The sequence below is a fragment of the Molothrus aeneus genome, chromosome 3 (assembly GCF_037042795.1).
Source record: "Molothrus aeneus isolate 106 chromosome 3, BPBGC_Maene_1.0, whole genome shotgun sequence".
Lineage (NCBI taxonomy): Eukaryota > Metazoa > Chordata > Aves > Passeriformes > Icteridae > Molothrus > Molothrus aeneus.
In genome coordinates this window covers 20717051-20741680 of record NC_089648.1, presented here as the reverse complement: position 1 = coordinate 20741680, position 24630 = coordinate 20717051, and the positions used below count along the sequence as shown (strand labels likewise).

Below are 24630 nucleotides of genomic sequence, written 5' to 3'. Positions count from 1 at the left end.
TCAATCAATGTGAAGTTTTGTGTGGGGATAGCAGATACAGAAAGGCCACTGGACCTAACTTTAATGTCCTTGCTTCCTGATGGTAGCAATGTGGTGTGTAAGGCAATTGCATCTAGGGTAGTCCTATGGTGGTTTTTTTCCTTTTCATTTAGGAGAAAGGCTTATTCATTGTGGAACAGATGAGTTGCATGAGTTAATAGAGATCTACTGGCTCTCGCCATGACAAGCACCCTATTGCATTACAAGTCTAACATATGTTTTATGATATACTTGCTGTGCTTCATTGGGCCTCAAAGTACAATGTGTCCTTCCTCAACTCTAATTTCTAATGAGGATGTTAGAACTTTGCTAACTTTGCTGGGCCACATGCATGCAAAGGCATGTTTTCCATGAGCTTCTGGAAGGTTTTAGGATAACCTTGACTGCTTTTGCTATGCAAGTTACTTAGAGACATTTATTTTTCCTCTTGACTGTTGAGTGATCACTTGTAGCAGTGAAAAATAATGCTTTTTTAGTGGAATGAAATCTCATGCTCGTATTTTTTGGCAGCTTTTCATGTTGTTTCCAAGTACTGATGATACAGTAACTCAATGTTTAAAGAATTCACCATCTTAAGCAATTTTGTGTTCTGGATGCACACTGCTCAAGAAGTGCGAATCATGCACTCTCTGGTTATTGGATTAGATAAAAGTATAGCATTGAAAAATTATTATTTCTGATAGCAAAATGACTAGTTTGCCTTCTTGAGATTCCTCACTTGTGTGTGAGGAGTACCAGCTGTAATTAAGTAATGAAAATGTGCCAATAAGGGAGTCAGAATCAGGACTGCTGGTTCCAGTATAGCTAAATTTATAAGGTGGATAATGTGTTGCCACACTAAAGCTTTGCATGTCCACTGTTGAGAATCCTCTTACCTTATATCTACATTGTTCTGGAGGTAGGACTTGCATCTGCTGAAACTTAGAAGGCCTCTGACTGCAGTATTAAAAAAAAACCCAAAAACAACAATACAGAAATGCTCTAAATCGAAACCTTTTGCTTAGCTCTAAATCTGGTTTGCTTGAAAAAAAATATAAACTTTTTCAATTATGATTGTTCATGACAGGGCAACCTTCTAAATCATTCATAAATATGGGGAATATTTAAAGTTGTGGTTAGTTGTATTAAGTTAATTAAGACATTTGACTGGTGCAACTATGGAATCAACTGCAGAATGCATGTACTCTCCTTGGTTTTTTCCCTTCTGTTCTACTTTAATCACTTTACATTAGTGTTGAGGTTTATTGTGATGGCTTAGGGAATCTGAACAAAAAGGAGGTCAGGATATAAAAAAAAAAAAATCTGTGTTAATATCTTTTCATCCTGATAACAAATCCAGTAGCAGTCAAGTGTTAGTGTTATTGTTTAATTCTTTCATTGGTTTGATTTTCCTACTGGACTTCTCCTCCTTTCTTGAATAGAAAGAATGGGATGGAAGAAGGATAAAGTAGATACCTGACTGAGAGATGAGTACTTTCTGGAAAGGGAATGACATCTTTATATTCCTAAGATGGAGTTTTTGTCTAGATTACAAAAGGAACATAGTTTTTTTTTGGTGTGTTATTACAAAAAAACATTTAAGATGGAGGCTAGCATTTACATCTGATCCACACTTTGCATACACAATTTAGGAGCTGTTTTCTAGTCCTGGGTGCTTAATGTATTGTCCCTAAAAATCCCTTGCTTGTGTTGGGATTTCTCTTCCCTGGTTTTCTCTTTTGCTGTTGTGTCTCTTCCCCACACCTGCAGCTGCACCAGGCACAGTGTGCTGTTGAATTTTGGATAGTACAACACTCCTGTTCAGCATTTTTTCCTCTCTTACTGGCTCCCTGTGTAGGTCTGGATCTCAGAATGACTGAAGCAGTGCTGCCTTTGCCCTCCTTTCAGCTTTTACTCAGTTTTTCTCTATGCACTGAGGTGTTGTTAGCCACAGTGTGGGTTGGGGACAGATAATGACCTTTTTTTATGCTTGTTACACTTGGCAGTTCAGACTGTATATTTTTGTTAAACAAATTTACTGGAGTTAGTGGTCTGATGTGATTAACCCAGTGGATTTGTGGTGTGATGTAATATGAACAATGAACCTCACTAATGCTTCTCTCTGGTTTCTCTGCTTCAGATAATCGTTTGGAAGAGATACAGTGACTTTAAGAAACTGCACAAAGATCTTTGGCAAATTCATAAAAACCTATGCAGACACACAGAGCTCTTTCCACCTTTTGCCAAAGCAATAGTGTTTGGTAAGCATAATTTCTTCCTGACCTGCTGAAATTCTTTGATAACTCAATATCTATAAATACATCTTGTTTTGTAGCTGGATGAAAAATTTCCTTGTGCTTTTTCTACTTGACCTGTATGTGTGCTGGTATCATAACTTGATGCTTTTATTTATTTTTGTAATATAAAAGAGTTTATGTCCTCCCCTCTACGTTAGACATAGTAGCTGAGATACTTATTGATGTATATGTTCTGTATCTTTACAACATACTTTCCCTGTTTTCAGGAGGATAAAGTCTATATTAGCTTTGTGAACAGCACTTGAACAGCAAAAAAACCATTTTATGTATGAGCTGTCTGATTTTTAGTGATGAGCTGTATTAAAGTATTGAATGGTTGTTACAGAAAAAAATATTGTGAAATATTGTGGCAATGTGATTGCAATTGTCAGTTTTATCTAGCTAGGCTGTTGAGATCAGTTTTACATATTTCATCAAAACAATCTGACAGAGAAACAAGTGACAAAAAGGAATTAGCTCTTGTAGGTCTTAACTTCATCCTGATGTGTATGTCCTTATCAATGAGCTATAGGTGGACTTCCAGTGAAGTGGTGTGAGTGTACAGAATTCCACCTACCACAATTTTTAGCAGTGTTGTGTTTATAAAATCGCCTTTTTTTAGTGTATGTTCTTCATGTTCAGCACAAACTGGAGCTATGTTTATATATCACACAATATCCACTGTGTTTTTAAGTGTTTTTCAACAATTTTTTAGTGTGTTCAGCATGTTTGGTATCTTTTTTGCATGCATATACTGCATGCTCTGTGAGTGTATCTGAGGCATTTCTAAAGTGTTGCTGACTGTTGCTTTTGGTGTACATTTACCACCTGCTTTTGAAACCTTTTTCCCAAGAATTTTAAAGCTGTATTTTGAAAGTGTCCAACAAATGTTTGACATTTGTTTACTTGCATCTGTCATGCACATTTGGTTTGGTTTTGCATGAGCTTTTTGGTTTCTAATGTGCTTTTGGGGTTAAAGGTTTCCAGTGTGGACTGTTTTTAGGTGTGGTTTTGGTCCCTAGGGCATGGCTAAGATGTTATTTCTGTCCAGGATTTCTTTAGTGGATTCTTTTTGCATACATACACGGTATGATTTTTCAGTGTATTCTTTTATGAGTTAGCCAGTGGAATTCTTTCTGTGTATCCAGTATATTTGCTGGGCCTTTTTAGCATGAATTTACCACGTGCAATTTATCATTGGGCATTTTAATGGTTTTTAATCTTTGAACATGTTTGGTGTTTTTTTTGGCGTGCAACCACCAGATCCTTTTTGGTGAGGTTTTCTGTTTCTGAGGTGTATTCTGGGTTTATTAAATCCTTTTCAGAACCTAAGGCATTTTGGGCTTATTAAATCTTTTTTATGATGTTTACAAGTTGGTTTAGTTTGGTGGTTTTTTCCTTTGTTTTGTTTTTTTAATCAGCATTCATTTGTGTTCATGGCTTCTCTATGCACCTTGCATGGGGTTTAGTGTCCAGGATGTTTGGCATTTTTTAAAATGCATCTGCCATATGCTCTTGTTTCTGGTCAGGGATTTCTGTGTGTTTTTTGGTGTGGATTTTGGTCCTTACAGTGTTGTCCCAGTATGTTTGGCATTACTGCAGTGGTATTTCAGGTGTCCAGTATGTTTGGCGTCTTTTGGCATGAATTTCCAATGTGCTCCTTTTTTGCTAAGCTTCTTGAACTTTTAAAAAAAAAGCCTTTTGTTTTTTGGGCATTGCTGCAGTGTTGCTTTCCATTGCCATGTGTTTTGAATATGTTTTTTTAAACATACAGCACACTTCAGCATGGATTTGTCTTTTTTTTTCTTTTGCATTCTGCTACCACATCCTTATTTTTCCCTTCCCCATATTTTTAGCATTTTTAGTGTTGAGCTTGTTTGGCATTTTTTTACCACACCTCTAGGGCATGCTTTATGTGTATTTGCAGTTTCCATGTGTTGTGTCTGGTTTTTGTGTTTATTGCCATACATGTTTTTTGCATGGTTTGGATGTATTGTGCACGTTTCAGCACCCAGACAGTATTTGGTGTTTTTTTGTGCATATCTAGTGCTGCTTTTGGCAGGTTTTCTTTGTGTGGCATTTTTTAGCAGTGTTGGGCAGTCATCTAGAGGCTATTTTCCCAATTTTTTTTGTGTGGCTTAGATTGTATGTTTTAGCATCCAATATGTTTCACATTTGTTGGCCTGCATCTATGAAGCTGAATTCTGATGCAGATTTTGTGGCTCTCTGCTAGGTGAATTTCCTGGTTTAAATTGTATTTCACATCAGCCAAATTGTATCCAAGTTCCATGTAATTTTTTTTTTGGTTATTTAAGAAGTTGGAAGTGGGGTAAGTTTTGGTGCTATGTCAGAGCATGGGGAATAATTGTTAAATAAAGCATATAGTGTTAGTTTCATTCTGAGATTATTTTAAATCTGATTTACAGAGTAGAGTTCTCATTGGACAAATTATTTACAAAGCTAGTATTTGCAGGGCATAATTTAACTTCAGGTAGAAGATATGATAGCTATTCATATAGGGGAGAATAGGGGAGGGGTAAAACGAAATCAGGGTGGAAGAGAGTATAGGTATCTTAAATAATGTCTTAAATAATTTAAAATTGCTATAAATGCAAATTAGCTGTTTTTACACTAGCTCTGTAAGCAAGGGAAGAATTGAGTGAAATCCCTTCTGAAAAACATCCTTCTTCTATTGTATTTAGTAAACAAAAGTGACTGAAATGTACTTTGTGAGAGAAGGAAATACACAGAAACATTCAATGCAGTTATTTATTAAAAAGCTCTTTGAAATTAAAACTAAATGAAAGCAAACCCCCCTACATTTAAATGAAGCTTAGACATAGAAAAATACAGAAAATTGGAGTAATGTAAAAACAAATTTTAAATGATTGGTACATAACTGAAAGGAACAGCCCTATGTGACTCTCCAATTTAAGAATTATTTTTGTATTTACAATACAAAATTTTACTGTGTATCCTTCCATTGCAATTCTGCACACAGTAACTGCCATATGATTTATTTTAATTTAAAATAAAAATCCTAAGGGGTTTTTTGTACTAGAGGAAAAATACAATCTTCATAGATAACAAGGTTTTGAAAAACTCGTTTTCAGTCTCATTCTGTTAGTGATGACCTGCAAGGTCCATCTCTCTCAGGATCTTTTGTTTCCATGCTGCTTTGATGGACCATTTCTGTAGTATTGCTTCCCTGTGGCAATGTTACAATTGTTGCAGCTTTTAGACTAGTTTCTAATTAAACTTGTGAGTAGAATTGTTGGCAACTGGTGGGGGGTTTTTTGGCTTTTTTTTTGGTCCGTATTTGGTGGGGGTTTTTTGGTTTTTTTTTTGTTTGTTTGTTTGGTTTTTTTTTTTTTTTTGTTTTGTTTTGTTGGTTTTTTTTTGGATGCCTGTGCTTTAAATAATGTATGTACCTGTTGTTTGCAGAGGGTGCAGTTTGCAAAATGGGCATTGTTGGCTCTGACAGTTGAATTTTGTTGTAGTAGAATTGTTGAAGCTGAGGAGCATCTCCAGTTCAGCATTCAGAGTTTCAGGAGATGGTGTGGAGAACTGAGATGTATTTAAAAACAAATGTGTCATGCTGTGCTTCCATATTTCATGCAACTAAAGACTTGCTACAAAGGGTGTGTGTTTTTATGTTGTTGTAGTAGAGCTGCTTGTATCAAAGCAGAAAAATTGCTCTGGATGGGAGAAAGAAATCATCTGACTTTCTCTGTACTTCACTTGAACATTTTCCACTTGTTTTATAAGAAAAACCTCAGTGAACTTGATCGTGGAAATCTAAAATGTTCTAACATATCCAGTTGCTAAAATTATGATACCTCTATCTGGGACATAATTACTGTTCTATCCTAGTTATATGCTGTTCTATCCTATCCTTAACATAATGTTTTTCAGTACTTTCAAGCTACTTCTTTTTTGTTGTTGTTGGACATTGGAAGTATTTCCATATGTTGACCATACATGGCATTTTACCAACATATAGGTAAATCTGCATGTATTGTATCTAGCAATTGCAGAAATGTACTCTAGTATAAAAAAAATACTACACCCCCCAACCCACCAAAAAAGAAACAAAACCTCCCCAGATACTGATAACTTGCTAGCAGTGAGTCAGAAAGATGATTTTCGTTATAAAGCTCACATAAGGCTGCTCTTTGTATTTGAAGACACTGAATGAGGTAATGTGTTTATGAATTTGGTGCCATGTACAGTAGGAAGTCTTGTGAGAAGCTGACTGAAACATGAACACACACTTTGCTGGGTGTTTAGTTGTTCAGGTCTGCTCCACAAAATTAATTGTGGATTCTTTTAACAGGAACTTACATTTGGTTTTTATGTAAATAGGAAATATTGAATGGATCCTTGCTGGAGGAGTAAGAACTGTGTTATATGCTGAAGTTGTAGTTGACACTTCTTACAAATATCAGAAAGATGTGATTCTTATAATGAAGTGTGTGTATGTCTGAGAATTGTAAAGACTAGCAGAAATAATGTTGATTCAGATGCAGAATGACATCCTGACAGAAATGTTGGAAGAGTCAGCTGGCTGCGTAAGCACCTTTGAGCATTTCCTTGAGAAGAGTGACAATGAAAGTGTTGAGCAATACAACATTGCTTGAAAGTACAAAAAAAGGAAAAGGAGGAAGGAGGTGGGCAGGGCTGCCTGGGAATTAAACTGCCAGCAAGATGCTGGGAGGTCTGTGAACTGAACCAGTACTGAATAATGTTCTTCCTTCCCCTAAAGCCCTCTAGTTCTAGAAGCAGTTTTTCTGATGCTATCATGATGCTAATGGGCTGGAAAATGCGACAGTGACTAATGTTTCAACAGCTCTGTTCTAACATCTATTTCTATTTTTTTAGCTCAGTGTCCTAAGGAACTAAGGCTTGTGTAATTGTGCCTTTAAAAAGTCGAACCCCTTACTGATGTGGCTAATACCAGCTAAATTTGAGAGTGAAGGTGGTTGCAAATGTAGTTATACTTCTGCAAAGTCTGTGAAATGGCACCTGAGTAAGAAGAGAGCATGTGTTTTGGTGCTGCTGAGGGCCAGGCAGGCTCAGCCCATACCTGTGAGGTTTGCAGCTGCCTGGCAATCAGTGAATGCACACTGGCCAGCCTGCTGGTCCTGATGTGCCCTATCTGGTGCCCAGTGGAGATACTGAGAAGATGTAAATAAGCAAAATTCGTTTTTATTGAGCTTGATTAAATGAAAGGGAGAGATTAGTGAGAAACAAGGAAAAATATCTTACAGAATTTTTTTCTTGCAGAAGTTTTCTGTTTCTGGTATTGTTAGGTGTTTACTTCTTCACCATTGATTTTCTACTGCATTGTAACAGCGTTTGTGTGAATTTGTAGATTCATTTAGCTGGCCCATGCTGCTGTGCTTTGCTGAGGGAAGTTGTTTTCTTTCCATGACGTCCAATTTTGCATGTAATGAGCCAAGAGCCCTAATGCACCCCCAGTGTTGCTCTGAAGACTTAGGAAGTTTGGTGAGCAGTTTAATAGGGCCTGATTTCAATGTTCCCACTCACGGTGGTAGCATTGCTTTTGCCTTCTTTCTGCTTGCTTGTTGCTCACTCTTTTGTGCAGCTGCTCCTGTTTGTACAACTGAAACGGCAGGGTGGGCAAGGCACGGAACCAGTCCAGCTGAAAATTAGCCCAATGATGTCTTTTCTTTTCTTTCATGGGAAAAATAAGCTCTAAAAGCTTTGTTTGTGATCTTGTGAGTATGTGTGTCTTTTTAGTTTTATTTTCTTTTTTCTGATACCGCATGGGCAGGAGCTATTTACTTGAAGAATTTCTGGAAAGAATCCTGCTTTGATACTTTCTTCTGGGATTATTTTTTTGCTTGCTCTAAGTATAAATGAATTTTGCTTTTGTATTCAATGTTTCTTTTGTCCTCTTCAAAGGTTAATGCCACAGAGCTGTCACAGGTGGTTCTTATTTTTCTGGTCATGCTGTTATAGCAGTACTGTTTCTTGAACTTGTCTTCCCAGTCCTTTTTTCCCCCCCTCTGTATAGCTGTTGCAATATCTGTTCTATTCTCCTCCAATTATTACTGTTAACCTCTGCCCCTTTTCTTTTGTAAACTTGTAACTGTTTCAACAACAAAGTGATGTTGATATAAAAAGCTAAAATAAGTTGCGTGCAATTGTGAAGGATGTGAATTTAAGGTAGCAACCCAAGGGTTTTCTCCTGAGAAGCAAATCTCTTCAGGTGAACTGTGGGATTGTTTTTAAGTATGTTTTTTCTAATTGGAATGTTTTGGGTGCTGAGTAGAGAAAAAGGAATGATCATACATTTTAGTAAATGAGCTGCTTCCAGCTCTGTTTACCTCTTGAATCCAGAAGGAGATGAGACCCTGTCTGCATGGAGTTACTTCAGAGGAAAGCTTCAGTGTCTGGTAGCAGGGCTTCACCATCTCCCCTACACTTTGTCTCCTCCATAAATGGCACCTTGGAATTGAAGATCTGTTTGGGGGCTTTTAGCAATACTTTGTTTACTACCCGCTCATATTGTGCGTTGTTCTTGAGAATACGTGAAGATTGCTCAGCTCCTTACAGGATTTGGGCCATAATCAAGGCTGACACTGACTGGCATATTGTCAAATTGTGCATGTATCATTTATTGTCAGATAACACTGGACATCCGTTAGTGTCTCTTGGCTAATCAAGAGTGTTGCCTCACATATTCTTACGATGAGAGGGCGAAGGATTCTTGTCGTAGCTGCCAGCTTTCATCATCCGAGCGGATTGCAGAAGACGGGACTCTAGGGACAATTGAGAATAGGAAGTTTGAAGATTTGCTATGTTCTCCTGAAGCGTTGGAGTGACTTTCATAGACTCAGGGCATTGTCTCCAGAAGGTTGCTTTTGTCTCGCTTGTTTTCTTTCATTGTAGTTGTTATTGCAAAATAAATGTGTGGTTATTTCTAAAGCTGTCAATCTGTGTGTCTGTTCCAGGGCGATTTGATGAAACTGTGATTGAAGAAAGAAGGCAATGTGCTGAAGATCTCTTGCAGTTTTCTGCCAACGTCCCTGCTCTCTATAACAGCAAACAGCTGGAAGAGTTTTTTAAGGTTGGTTGGTATTTGCAGAAGTATTTGCTTCTTACTGACATGACTGAAGTATAGTGCTGATTCTGCTTTACTTTATAAACCACGGAATGGCAGTGAGCTGCTCTGACATGCTTTGTGAAGGGACTGGGGCTTTTCCGCTCACCCTGGAAATGTGGCTTTAAAAAAACCCCATGCCACACCTCTACAAGGTGGAAAGTTTTACAGGAACTTCAGGTGAAGAGATTTGAATTTTTTTTTATTGAATGCTGAGCAGAACTTGTGATGATAAATTCCAGTGGGAAGTAATACAAATATTGTCACTGTTCCTATATTTTCAGTAGGTGTTTATAGTTTCAAACCAAAGGAGTGAAGACTGTTTACTCTGGTTCCTTATGGTCTTTGTGGACTTAGGTCCACAGCAACAAATTCAGCGTGTACCTAGTCCAACCTGCTGCTTGTACAGTGCTGTGAGAACCAGTCTCCAAAACAAATTTTAGGACAGTACATTGATATGGACTTGCTCTTTATTACAGCTGAAGCAGTTTCTGTTCAATAGTTCCTTCAAACCTCTTTATTTTCAGTAGCTTAGCCTAATGTACTGCAAACTCATAAGCATAAATTTACATGTACCCGTGATAGTAACTCTCTAGAATTAAGGAAATGTTCATCTGGCTGAGATGAGACTTAAGCATATTAATGTGTTTAGTATATTTAAATGATATCTATATGCAAGAGCAAAATTTTATCAAAGCTTAAGATTCTTCACTTGTTTTCATGATGAAGTTATTGCAGTGTTCTTTAAAATACTTAAAATAATGTTCTTTAAGCTTTGGTGTCAATAAATGACTGGGAGACCGAGTTTAGACTATTTTGCTTTTTGGTTTATTTGCATTTTTTCAGTTCTTTGGAAATACTTCTGTGGTTTTGGGTAGTTTTTCAGACCTCTCTTTCCTTCCTTTGCTTAATAAAAGTGTTAGTTTTAGTCTCCCAATGGACCTTTTCTGGCTTTGCAGGGAAATGAATAAAACTAGAAAACCAGTGTTTTTTAGGACAAACTATGTCTTCAAGGGGGGTTATGCAAATGCAATAATTTAGGCTCATTTGTTAGCTGATGTTGTGTCATGCTTTCCTGTAAGAGAGCCTTAGGTTTGGTCTGTCACCAGCTCAGCCTGTGTGCTTTTAGCTCTACCCATGGGTGGTTTGTTCCTTTTCAGATTTTTGTGGCTGTGGAGAGAGAGACTTGGACAATGAATTCTTAGAAACATCTGAAGGGAGTGTTCTGTTCATCTGTGTGCTATAAACTCCAGAAGAATGAGCTGGCTTGTGTGAAAATGTGCTGGGCTGGTTCAAGACAGATTAGCAATGCCTGTTTGTAATATGATTTTGAAAATGGTGCACTTTTGGTTAAAGTGGCATAGAAAGTGTGCACCTATGATGTGAAGCAGAAATTTAAGAAAGCACTGAAATATTTAGGTGGTTTCTAATGCTATTGCTACTTCTCTTAGCTTTGATTCCTTTCAGGCTTGGAGAGGAATGTCCTCCTTGTATCTTTGTGAAGTCTCAGCTATGACTGAACTCAAGATAGTGGGTCATGAGTGGGACATTAGTCTGATAGACAGTCCTGTGCTTGGGAGCACCACTGAAGGGCACAGACTACATGTGACACAAGAGATCAGGAGCACTGTTATTCTCTCTCTGTTAGACTTGGGTGTGCAGGTCTGTGTGGTTCAAAATTCTCAACCTGCAGTAGGCTAAATATTTAGATACCTAGTCAGTCTGTGGCAACCAAACATGGCTTAACTGTAAGTCCTTGTTAAATTTTGCAGGCTTATATGGTTTAATTCATTCATTAACTCTAAAGTAATGGAGCACTCACTGATTAGGAAATATCATTTTGGCTATCACTTCTATACAATGAGAATTTCCAAAGAGCACAGCAGCTGAGTAATTCCTTTGCCTCTTTTTTTTTTTCAGGGTGGAGAGGTGCATGATGGCTCTGAGTTGATTGGTCCTGTTGAGCCTCTGTCTGACTCTCTGACTGACAATCTGTCTGACTGCAGCTCTGAAGGTTTGCTTTCTCTTCCCACATAACCTCATGGCATGATCTGTTTTAAAGCAGCTCGTAAATGGCAAGTGACAGATTTCTTCATGGAGCATTGGCCTCCAGTTTGTGTTTGCTTGTTATGGCAAAAATGCTGAGCTGGGATTGGCAAGAGAGAAATTTGGGTCAGCAGAGCTGAAGTTTCATTCTAAAGGTGTAATGCTGACTTGGATACCACATGTAGAGTAATTTTAGTGACACTTTTAGGGGCAGTTCACTTGCACTAAATAATAGTAGAGTTGTAAGGAAGGGTCAGTCAGCCCAAATAAATACTGTACTGGAGCTTCTTGCCTGCCTCTAGGCTGAGTCAGTTAAGCATTTATGTGTACCATGCAATCTTTTAGATATTTATGTGTTTCTGAGTTATGCTTGGTCCTTGTGATTTCTATGAAATTCTTCTTCAACTCTTAAGTTTTCCTTTGGAATTGCTTAGCACTCATGTATAAATCCACATTATTATACAAACACTTGTTAAGCTTCTTTAGGAGGGGATCTGATCATTCTGACATAGAATTTGCTTTGATAAAGCAATCCTTGCAGAACAAAACATGGGTTTTGTCTTCTGACAGTGGTTGGTTAATTTTTTTCACTTGAAGTTGTATGACTTGTCCCTAGGATCTCTCTGTGTCAATAACTTTGTTCTTAGTCGTACAATATATTCTACATAGGAAATGAGCTTTGCATTTTATTTTGTAGTACCTTCTATGATGTTAATGAACTAATGTCCCCACAATATTTTGTTCTGTGAAGGGAAAAGTATAGAAGTTGTTGTTTATATATAAAACCATATAGGTTTATGTTTATATATAAAACATATGTTTATATATAACTATATGTGTTTATATGTAATTGTTTAGTTGAAGAGGGGAGCTATGATAAATAGCACTAACTAGTGTTAAAGGGTTTTAATGATTTCTGTGAAATTTAACATTTCAGATTCTGACAATGCACTCACTTTACACTGTGCCCTATAAAATAGACTGCTTCTAAAAGTGCTTAATGTGAACATTTCTATTCATTATTCACAAGGGCCTCATTTTTAGCAGAAGAAAACCACTTCCTTTATGTCAGATAAAATACTGAAAAGAAAAAATGCTGTAAAGTAGAAAAATTCTTTGATACCCTTCTGAATCGGCTGGAGGGCTTTTACGGGATCCTTGGAACAACCATGAGCACAGGAGTTGAACATGCTGAATGTGAATTTTGTGGAGTTACATTTTCTAAAAACCTATGTGTCTTCCAGCTCACATTGTCTTACGTTTGAAAGCAGATTTTGGTGGGCAGGAGGCTGTGGACAGAAGGAATGTCTGTCTTTAAAACCTCTAGATGGCAGTGGCAATACTCGGCCCTGAGTCCTCTCCCTGACTCTCCTCACAGCCTCCTGCCTGCAGCTGATTTTTCCCAGTCTGGTTATGGCAGTTAACTGTGGCTGGTTCACTCTGTCACCTTCTGTGGGTATGCAAGGGCCTCCACGTGGGCACTGCTTCTTCAAGCTGTTGTACTTAGTAGAAGTAGCAAATCCATCCCTTAACAGGTGCTGCTGTTTGCTTTTAAGGGTGGGTTGTGTTTTCTCACTTTTATCTGTTCTTTCCAGACAAAGTTCATTTTGCAGAAGGTGTTCACATTAATGGTGGAAGATGCAAATTGACAGTAGTAGGAATGTTTTTGTACCAAAATAAGCAACAATTATCTTGCTTGTAAAAGGAGTTTGGCAGTTCATGCTTTTGTAGGAATCTGCTTTTCAAGAGGCCAGGTTACCCAGGCTTTCCACCAGTTTTTGGAAACTGTGTTTACTTTTCAGATACCTTTTTCAGACGAGTACAGAGATTTGTGTTCAATGTCAGCATCATTATTCTCATCTTATATTCCTGATAAACAGTCATTTTGTCTTCTCTGTGTACACTGAATGATGTTCAGATGTCCCACTTGCTCATCATAAATCTTTCTATATTAATTAACTTACCAGATTCTTTTGAGAACTTCATCAGGAAGTATATATTTTTTTTTCATTCTCTTTTTTCCTCTCTCCTTCTGTTTTACCATGTACACATTATCTTCCCAGAAATAATCTTGTGTGCTTGAGATGTTTCCTACCCCATAAGCTGACTGGAAACCCCATGACTATAGTTGTGTGGTGCCAGCTCTGGGCTCTAAACCTGACCTAAAGAAAAGTTTATTAGCTCAGGCTCTGTGCCATGCTAGCTGTGTTCATAGAGCTTTTGGTCCACTTGGCTACAAGACAAGAGCAAACGTGGTTTTGTTTGGCCTGTAGGGAGGGGAACTTGAGTCTCTGTGAAATCTGCTCTGTGGATGGGCTCTAATTCATCTCGTCTGAGTGGCCAGAGCACCCTTCCAAAACCCCCAGCTTTTCCATTCATGGTTTCTTTCTGCACTCTTCTTCCATCAATCAGATCTGCTTTCATCACCTGGTACCTCTAAATGATGTTTAATAAATGCTCAGTTCTCCACCCCCAAATTTGATATTGCTGCCCCTAAATTGAGCAGGTGAATGGCCCATTATTATTATGCTAGTTAACGAATCCTCTGCCCTCTTCCAGCTTTTCTGTTGTTTTTCTTCTTTCTTGCAGGACTGAGGGCTACACAGTTTTCTTCTCTGCCTGTACAGTTCCCTTTATGGCCCTTCCATGAGAAGATCAGGAACATTGTCTCCTCTGCACCCTGTCCCTTCCTCTCAAGTAGTATAGTATAGTGTCATAAGTATCACTGTCCCTTGCTTTTCAGACAAAGAGTAGCTGGTAATTTGTTGTCCTTCATGTCTTTTTCCTCTCGCTCATGTTAAGGAACTGCTGGCTTTTGGAAAAGCAGTATTTCTACAGTGCCTTCTTACTCCTCTTCCATGAATTGTAAACTCCTGTAACTTTACAGCTGCAAAATGTAAAAGAAAGGTGGAGTTAGTTGCCTTTGAGTCAGCTTCTAGCTGCTGCTATATACTTTTTGAAAATAAGTCAGAATATGTTACTTGGAAACGTGGTTAAACTCATCACTCTGACAATAATATAGGAGAAAGCAGACAGCAGGTTTTAGCTCAGAATTTACTTTCTCTGTGCATGCAAACAGCTAAATGTCTTGACCTTGTTGCCTGTTTTATTGCCTCTGTGGGTACATGTGCCAAGGTGATAAAACAAACTGCTACTTGATATCCAGGTGGCACTGCCAAATTTGTGGCTTGCTCCATATGTCTCATGCAGAGTACTATTCTGGAATGACGTTTTTGAGACTGAAAGCTGGCTTTTTTTTTTTTTTTCCCTTGTGTGTAGGTCCCAGCTTGAAAACTTTCCTGTTTTACATCTCCTTAGCTGTAAATTGTCAGAGCAGAGAGAGATAGGGACTATGGTCTTGCTGTTGGTGAAATGAGGTGGAGTGTGAGGTTCGAATAATCCCCTATCCAAGCAAGGACCTGTGTTTTGTTTTTTGAATCTTGGAAGCAGTGAGAAATGGCAAACCTAATACCTATTTTTAATGGTGTGTTAACAAATGGGTATCTCTGATAGCCAGTGAAAGAGCAGTTTCATATTATATACTTTTACTTATAGGAGGGTCATGTATTTTCATTCTGATGGCAAAAGTAATCTGTTGTACATATGGGTGTCAGAAACATTTTTGTCCTTCTTTTCAGTTCGAAAGGATTTAAGTGGGCTTGATGATGTGACACTTACGAGCCAATCGGAATGTGGAGGTGAGATCTGGAAGTTGTCTCCATTACATTTGTGGGAATTAAATCATCAGAAAACCCTAATTGAATGAATGCCTTTTATGGATGATAATCCTTACAGAATGAAATGGTATATATGTAAAATAGCTTTGTTGCCATTTATTCCCAAATAACCATGAAAAGTACCTGTGGTTTAGATACTGAAGGTCAGTTTGCAGTATGGGTGTAGTGACTTACGGCAAATGTAAAATAAAATGTGTTAGCTCAGATCTGAGTGATGAAAGAGGTGCTAAGTAATTTATTTTACCATGTGTTAGCAATGAAGGAAGATTATATGTATTACATGTGATCTGAGTACTGCATGATGCATAAGCTGACAGTAACTGTGTAAATTCAAACTCCTAATTTACTGTTTTGAGGATACTTCATCTTGCTGATTATAAACAGTATGTTGGGATTTCTTGCAACAGTAATTTGGCTCCTGTCACACAGGTTTAGTTTTGTAATTTCCTGGAGCCCAATGGTAAGCTGCTTTGGAAGTTTAAGTTGGGTGTTAGATGTTGGTCTCTTAATTCCCAGTACTGAAATGAAGAATGGTTGTTTTGCAGAGTTTGTCATTAATTTTTAAAAATATGTTTCTATAGGTACAAAAATTTTTTTTAGAGGCAGCATTGCAATCAGGGAGTTTCTGTGGGTATTCTGAGGAAACTGCATAAGTGAAAAGAGCTAAATCTTTGAATGGGCTAAGGAATTTTGAAGGCTTCTAAGATATATGAGCAATCCAGAGTAATGGATGCCTTTCTGACTTCCAGGCTTCTCCAGTGACAGTGACCTGATCTCTCTGACAGTCGATGTAGATTCTCTCGCCGAGGTGGATGATGGAATGGCATCCAACCAAAGTTCTCCCAGTAGAGCTGCTGGCCTTTGTGTTACTTCTGAGCCCCCAGTCCAAAGCACGCTGGCATCTGAGCAGGAGTGGAGCAAACCTGAAGGAGAAAAGGAAAGCCATGGTTTATTTACTGGAAGCTTAAAATCCAAGCCAGGCAAACAAGATTACTTGGAGAAAGCAGGCGAGTTAATAAAACTGGCCTTGAAGAAGGAGGAAGAGGAAGATTATGAAACTGCCTTAAGCTTTTATAGGAAGGGGGTTGATCTGCTTCTGGAAGGTGTTCAAGGTATGGATCTTGTCATGATGTTTGTCTTCTCCTTGGTTATGTTTATGACATTTCCATGGCTAACAGCAGCTTACTGCATTGTAGAGAAGTGATCTGAAATGCAGAGTTACATGTGCTTGGCTTTCATGTACTTGATAGCTATGTGCATGTGAGAGAGAGAGAAACTTTTCTCTCTAAGACAGAATGATAATTTAGGGTCTCATCTTCCAAGTGCCCACTATCTCCTCTGTTAGAATTGCAGCACAACCTTCAACTTGCAGGTAAGTAGCAAAGTGCTCCACTTTTGCCTCTTTCCTTTTTATTGCCTAGCCATTAATTAATATGTGGCACTTGCAGCACTGTTGAAACATTATTTAATTTACATGGTTAAGTGAGGATTAATTATCCCCATTTTACGCTTGGGAAGAGGCAGACTCAGGTTAACTTCCCAATCACAAAAGGATTAGAATTGCTCTTGTCTCACAGCCTCTTGCTTCTTTCATTAAACTGTTCTCCTTTTCTAGCTAAAGGATGCATAGAAACTTATATGTTTGTATTGCTAGAGGAGAACAGGGTTTTTTTTACCTTTTCAAAAGACTTTGGTCTGTCAATATATGTCTGCAAAAGGTGTTAATAGACTGGTTGCAACGACATACAAATTTCTGCCTCCTTGCACTTTATCAGTAAGGAAGAAAATTTTTTCCTTTCTCTCTCTTGAGAATCTCAAGTATAACCTCATGTAATCTGTGTTTTGTCCAACAGTGGCTTAAAACTATAAAGTACAGGGAAAGATTTGTTCTTTCCTGGAGTGAATTCAGGGTCTGTGTATTGTGCTTCTGTCCCACACAGATCAAATGAGTGAGATTAGAATTGTGCCTTTGTTTGACAGCGTACAGCACAGGTGCATTCTGCTGCTCCAGATCTGGACTTAGACATGAATGTACCAAACACACACAAGCAAGAAGCCTTTGCTGCATCCCAGTGGGATGCACAGCAGTGGTCCAGACCTTCTGAACAGTTCTAGCAATGGAAATTACCTGCTGAGCTGATTTAATAGGGCCTGGCAAAAAATAATGGGTAGGTTACTGATGGGAACTAGAGGTGTGAGCCAAGATATGTGCATAGCCTTTGCTTAAAGTGTCTTATACTTTTTGGCAAAAGTAAATCCACCTCTTTTCAAGTCTCAGTGATGTCAGTAGGGTTGCTGCTTTGCTGCTTGTTGTGGCTTTTCAATAGCATCCTTCCTTTCCTTGCCTGTGTTGTCAAAATGTTTTTCATTCTTAGTGTTGAATATGCCGGCAGTCTTCTTTTGGAGAGCCCAGCTAGTCTTTCTTTGCAAGTACACTTTTTCATAGACCTGTGGGCCTTTCAGTTGTGATCTTCTGAAGGATATCCGATTTTGTCATAAACACTTCTGTCTGCCAGCCATGATGCAAGGCTGCCATGATGCTGTTTTGAACTGACAGTTCAAACTTCAACTTCAAAAGCTTTCTTTATTAAACAGTTTCAAACCGTTAGGGCATGAAAACAAGTCAGTCTATTACCCATCAGTTTTGCTGTGGTAATTACCGTGTATACTTGAATTGTGGCAGTGGTTAAACATGTTTGCTTTGAATTCATGGTAATCCTTAGGGTAATATGTTTGCTTTAAAGTTGTGAAAGACTTTTTTGCATATAGGTGACTTGCTCAACTCATGCATATGGACTTGTTCAACCAGAGTAGGCTGAATTTCTTCTTTATATGTACCAAAATTTCCTCCAAGGATTTTTTTCTTCTTTGCTGTTGTCTAGCCACTCTTCCAGCTGCCTCAGAAAACTGTTAATCCTTTTCTATCACCCACTTATCCCTGCTTTTCAGGCTAGGAAGAAATTCAAGGAATTTTAGAAAATTGTGATATTCTGCCTGATTTTCTTGATGTCACTCAGTGCAGTGGGAGTTATTAATAAATTTGTGGTGTGTGTCAGCATTCCTGATGGATGAAGAAACATGTAACCAACACCAGCACCTTTTTCTTTGCAGTCCCTGACATTGTATCTGTATTGCACACAAGAGAGATTAATGGGAATGAGTTGCATTTTAGGTGGCATCTTATCCCTTGGGATAATTGTACACAGGGTGGTTCCTAGTAGCCAGCTGTTTTTTCATTTCTCTGTGTTACCCTGCATGGCTGTGAAGGAATATTCCTTCTCTTTTGGACATTCACACTAGATTTGGGTAGATCCAGCTCATTTTGTCCCATTCTCCTTGAAGCCTATGAAAGCTGGGGGAGAGACACTGTTGCCCTCTTCATGATGGCAGGGCTGGTCCAAATGTCTTCTTAAAAATGTGCCATCTCCTGATCTATGAGGACAGTAAAAACAAACAAACAACAACAAAAAAAAACCCAAACAAAACTTTCTAATCTAGCTGCTTTGTGAAGGCAGTGTGTTTAGCATAAATATGTGAACATCTAATGTATATTGCAGTAAAAACCCACAATTCTTCTACCTAATCACTTGTTATTTAAACACCCCTAGTTATGTATTTCACATGGATAATAACATACTCCTTTCAAAGATAAGGATGGTGCAATTATTACAAAACGCTTCTGGTCGTCTGCCACCGATTCTTTTGCACCTCTTCAGTGTAAATAAGACTTTGTAACAGCTGAGAGTGAAACACAGTGTTCATCGAGCCTTACCCACCTGTGCAGTGCCGTTGTCTCTGTGTACAGCCTCTGCAGGTGGCTTTTTCCCTGGAAAATGCAGGGACACGGGAATACAGACCTTGGCCACGAGGTGGCGGCAAGGAAATAGAAATTGCCACCCGAGACTTGGAATCGGGCGGTTGTAGCAGCGCACGGAGATGGGGGAAGGAATGCCGCCCATCCTCTGTGCTTCCAGCTTGGCTTTTGAGGCAGAGCACTCGCTCAGGTGCAGCGCCTCTGTGAGCTGCTTCGCTGGGTCTGGGGCGTGAGGCTGTGTCCGGCACCAGTCGCTCCTTTAGGCTCAGCACAAGATCTGCTCGACAAAACCATGCGCGGGAAAGTTCAGTGCTGCAGGTTTATAGACCTATGCTGGTTAGCTTGAGGTAGGTGGCTTCCCTACAGGCAGTTGAGCACACTTGAGCCTGTTATATTCCTGATGATTTTCCAGCTCTCTGAGCTGCTGGCACCAGTGTTGGGCAAGGCAGGTGTTGTATATTTGAGAAATGGCCATCTTGACTTTGTTTTCTGCTCTGTGCACATGCTCTCAGTACAGTGGTGTTAATTATTCTGGGCAAGGTGCACATGTATTTTCTTTTGCTAGTCTCTTCCAGAGTTTAGTACTAAATCCTATCATGTCCTGTTTATAGTCCTGCCAGGAGACCCAATTTGTGTCCCTTGGGGAAAGCCTGCGTGCTCAGAGACTGGTGTATACCTTGGACTCTGGGCATCTGCTCCTTATACATGTCTGGCCCACTTCTGCTCCATACTCATCTTTAGTATTAACCAGTTGTCAGTGGGAAGAATGAAATCTTGGACTGGCAGTGTAGCCCTGGAACCTTTTGCGCCTTCCTATTTCGTGTATAGCAGAGCTGCCTTGCTTGCAGTGACAGGGAGTAGCTGCCATAATTTCCTTTTCCTTCTGAATATGTACCAATGCTGCTGCTCCTCTGTCTTTTCTGGGCGTTGCTGCATGCAGGGTTTGGAAGCTTTTGGAAGACAGGTTGTGTAGGATGGTTGAACAATTCTCTAGGAGCTGAAACCTTCTAGAATTCAAGGTTTTGTGCCTTTTTAAGCATACTGAGTATGCTAACTGATAGAAACTTTGGCTCACAATTATAGCTGTTCCTTTGTTTTGTTAGCATGTCAGAGCACTTTGAGGTCAGTGCATTGCTTCAGGCCTAGAGATGGAAAAAAATGCACTAATCAATAGCAAGCCACCGACTTCTAGCTGGAAGTTAACTCTGTTTTATGCAAAGTAGTGCATTCCCTGACTTTGGTATAGGGCATAGTTTATGTTAGGAAGAAGCAGATCACGAGGCTGAAATTATGGAGAGTTTTTTTTGTAATAAAGAAGGGGAGTCCTGCTCCTCTTTTTACAACAGCAGCCTTTCTTTAGTTATATCCATTATGGTTCTGGGCAGTCTGAGGTGTGTGATGAACAGAGTTAACACTGCTGCTTATTGCTGTGTTTCAAGAACTTCAGGCATGTGAAGAAGCAAGAATGCTGCACAACCTGGCCAGCCTAATTCATGTAGAAAAGTACAAGATCTCTTCCATGTGTTTTAGAAACCAAATGTGTTCATTGCTGGTCTGTCCATGTTGCACATTAACATCTGAAGGGAGACGACCCATTTACTCCATCGGAGTTTTGGGATGTTTATTTTCACATGTGTAGCAGCTGTGGCTGGGCAGAATGAACATTGATTTAGTTTAGGCAGCATGAACCTTGTTGCATGAAGTATGTGATGCCTCTGGAGTGTCAGCAGCCACAAGCTGTTTTCCAGGTACCTCTGTTTTGTGTTAGGGATCCACAAGTTCTGACTAAGCTGCGGGTGTCTTTGAAAGCAGGCTGTGAATGTCAGTTTTGCACTACTCTGTGCTATTTTAATGTTTATCCAGTAAACAGAGCTGGAACAAAAATTACACAAATTACTGGAACCTTGCTAAAATGACTTTGACTTTTAACCCAGAAATGCATATACAATGAAATGCTGGGAATACTTTGGACAACTAGACGATATTTTTGGATATACTGAAAACAAACCAACTTGTGTCTAATTACTGGGATTATGATGGGCTATGATTTGAACTTGTGATGGAGCCAGGGATGCAAACAGGAGCATGCTTGACAGAATGCCAAGAAGACAGTACTTTATGAAAAGGGAAACAGCCATGGCATTCCACCAGCGCATTTCTGGCTTCCTTTTGCTTGTTTGTTGAATGGCACTTGTGAAGACAACTTCTGTTACCACATAGTAGCTATTTTAAATTCCTTTCACTCGTGAAGGCCTCCGAGTAGTGTTCCTCATTGATGTTAACAGTTTCTGAGCTATCCAGCAGATGTGTCTGGTTGTGGCACTGTCTCTAAGGAAACAACAGACCTGTGTTCTGAGAAGGTGGATTGGGGTGTGAGCTGATGTCTGCAGGGAAACCCTCAGAGTTGTGCTGAACTCCACAGGGAAGGTTGGTGATGGGATGACCAATGCAAGTGTCATTCCCCCTGCCCTGACCTTAGGCTTCTGTGTTCCTATGGTGTGTTATCACTCAACCTGTTTGCTTGTAGAACTGTTTGGGCTGAGCTTTCCGAACAATGCTACAAAGTGCTCCCTTCCCTTCTAGTGCTTCATACAACCTTGAAATTACAGCTGCTGCTTCAGAAGAAAAGTGTGTGACAGGACTTATCTGTTGATAAGCAGCTGGATTAAGAATGGATCTTGGAAATACTGTGGATGGTTAACAGAAAAAAAAGTCACATCTCACCATGCTACCAGTGATGCTGAAACACATGCTAGTATGGACTATGAACTGTTCATAATGGGAATGTGTTGTCTCCAAGCCCATTGCAGACCACACAGAGCTTCAGAGCACATCAGTGCTGTAGATCCTTCACTGTGCAGTAGGTACTGGATGGACTACCCTGAGTGATGTCATTCCCTATGTGGAGGTGCTGGGTTTAGACACCTCATTGTGGCAAAGCAGTAAAATGCAGCATGTGCCAGTAAAGTATGGTTAATGAATGTAGTTAATGCCAGAAACTGGTTACTGTATAAATGCAGCCAGATTTGGCTATGTAAAGGAACACTTAAGGCAGAGTTCCATTTAAACTGCAGGACTTCTCTCCACCAGGAGGCTGATAAAGGTATGAGGTTTAGTACATGCTGCAGAGCTTAGGGCCTTGCAATACATGTAAAAGTGAATTGTAGCAATACCTGCAAGCCAGTGTGTAGGGTGTGATGCAGAGATGACTCTGAATGTGGTTACTTAGCAGTGAACATTAATTCACTGTTAAAGAATTAATAAATACGTGACCAGGTGAGCCTTAGAAATCTCATTTTCCTTCCCTCTTGGGACACAGCTAGCTCCATTGACTTGGTGCTGTTCTGACCTTTCCAAGATTTGAGTCTTTCCTCATAGCAGTTCCTTGCCAGGCTGCTGCCTGTGCCTGGCCTCTTTGACAGACATCTCTTCCAGCCTGCACTGCCTTTTATCTCAGCTGTTGTTAGCCACAATACTTAGCTGCAAAGTGCAGGAACCTTTTTTTGACTGTAGCTGTGTGGGGTTTCTGCCTCCCATCAGAAGACCCAGTAGGGCTGCCACAGTTCTTGCAGCATGCAGGGTAGACAGGGCAGACTGATTAGGGTACAGTGCCGCTGCTGTCCGCAGGTGAGAAATTTGAAGTTTCTGGCTGCAGAATTCAATGCCTTAGGCACTGTAGGTGAATTGAGGCAAATTACTGGAATAGAAAAATTGCATAGATAGGTTTAAGGGCATGATGCTGCATGATTATCAGTGCTCTGATTCTCTCCCAAACAGTTCTTGCATATACAGCTTCTCTCTTTTCTTCTCTTTTCCTGTCCTCTTTTCCTCTTAACTCTTCCAGTATCTTAAAATAGCCTCCTTAGCTTCAGCACTGTCTAGGACTAGTATGGGTTTGATCTCTTCAAGGCCTGCTGCTGGCTTGTCTGTTTTAGAGATTCTTGTGAGTGCTTGGGGAAAATACCATTTCCCATAGGAGTATATAAAAGTACATATGAATTGCATTTAATACATAAATATGAGTACTATTAGATTGTCAGGATTTATGAATCTCATAATTGCATTTTTTTAATCTGCCTTTTTCTTTTTTTCCCCCTGCAGTATACTGTTCTTACTTGAAGGGGTAGGTGTCTCTGTGCCTGGATTCCCTCTGCTCTGAAGCAAGGGATGTTTGTGGATGCTAATTCTAATTTGAACTCGGCCTTTTAGTCAAGAAGTGCAGAGAAGTTGGAAATTTCCTCTCTCTCGTGGTGGTGGCCTGTATAACATGGTTCCTTCCTCTGACTGTCAGTGTTCTTCCCCTGTTCCAATGGTGCTTGTGTTGGAGGACTTGCTGCTGCTGTCACCATTTTGTTCCCTCCTCTGTGCTAGAATGTCACTGCTTGTTCTTCTATCTTGAAACACTTATAGTGTAGTTCTGCAGAAGAACATTCAAGAATATTTGTCATATTAAGTCTTATTTGGGTGAAATACCCTACAGTTAAGACTATAAGTATTAGCACATAGATGGGAAGTTAAGACTTTCCTCCCTGAAATGCTGGGCGCTGTGACCATTCATTATATTTTTCCCAGGTACATGAAAAGCTACCACCACCTTCTGGATTTAACATGAGAGTTTATCTAGAAGCAGATGTTTGTTGGTTAATATTTCTGGCAAGTTACATTTCTTATCTTCAGTGTTACTGACTCCTTCTTTACTGGTCACTCAAACACATTTCACCCACATCATTCTTCTGTGTACTCTTAACTTTGGCAAATGTGCCAACATTTTTTTTTCTCCTAGAGAGATGTTTACCTAGACATTTACATGACAGGTGTGTAGCCATAGGTTTTCTACAGGATGCAGAACTGGCAACTTCATAGGAAATATAGATCTCTAAGAGTCTCAGGCAACCTGCAGTGAAGATGATGTAAGTAACTTATGGACATAATAGTTACCAGCACACTGGAAAATTGGAAGAAGAATTTGTAGGCATTCACTCACTGTCACAAATTTATGCTTTAGTGTGAAAGGTATAACTTTTAAGTGGCTTTTCTTCTTGGTTGATAGAGTGCAGTACTGTCCTGAATCTTCAGAAAAGCAAGAAAGAATGGTTCTCATAAATGTGTTGCATCTTAATAAATTCTGTCTCTCTCAAAATGTTAAGAAAAAATAAAAAGAGAAAAAAAGATCACTTCAAGCTGTTTTATCATAATGGGCTTAACCTTTGTCTTATTATTTAATATTTACAGGGTTTTTTTCAGCTTCAGAATTTGATCAGCACCTCAAAGTAACTCGCTGTTAATATAATGTAAAGCGTACTAGAGCTGATGAGGTAGTGGTCTTATTTCACAATTCCAAGCCCCACCTGCTGCTCAAATCTATAGCTCTTTCCTTGATGCTGCAGTATCCGTCTACCCCAGCACCTGCCACATTTCACTTAAGTAATTGTTTGAAAATTAAAGGTTACCCTCCCTCCTGTGAAAGTTGGTGGAGACTCGTTCCAAAATCAGCAGCTTTTCCCCTTCCTGAAATAAATTTTGGGGTTATAAAACAGTGTCCAAAGTCATCACAAACCCGTGCTGGATTATGAGTCGCATTGTCACTTA

The 24630-nt window shown here is 39.3% G+C and overlaps 1 protein-coding gene across 1 annotated transcript in view; it reads left to right on the top strand.

Annotated features, from left to right (window-relative positions):
• RPS6KC1 (ribosomal protein S6 kinase C1) overlaps positions 1-24630 on the top strand; it is an 85064-nt gene that overhangs the window by 6838 nt on the left and 53596 nt on the right. The window contains exons 3-7 of the mRNA XM_066546436.1: positions 2159-2279; positions 9296-9411; positions 11365-11458; positions 15129-15188; positions 15977-16339. Of these exons, the coding sequence (XP_066402533.1) occupies positions 2159-2279; positions 9296-9411; positions 11365-11458; positions 15129-15188; positions 15977-16339 (754 nt within the window). The remainder of the gene's footprint in view (positions 1-2158; positions 2280-9295; positions 9412-11364; positions 11459-15128; positions 15189-15976; positions 16340-24630) is intronic.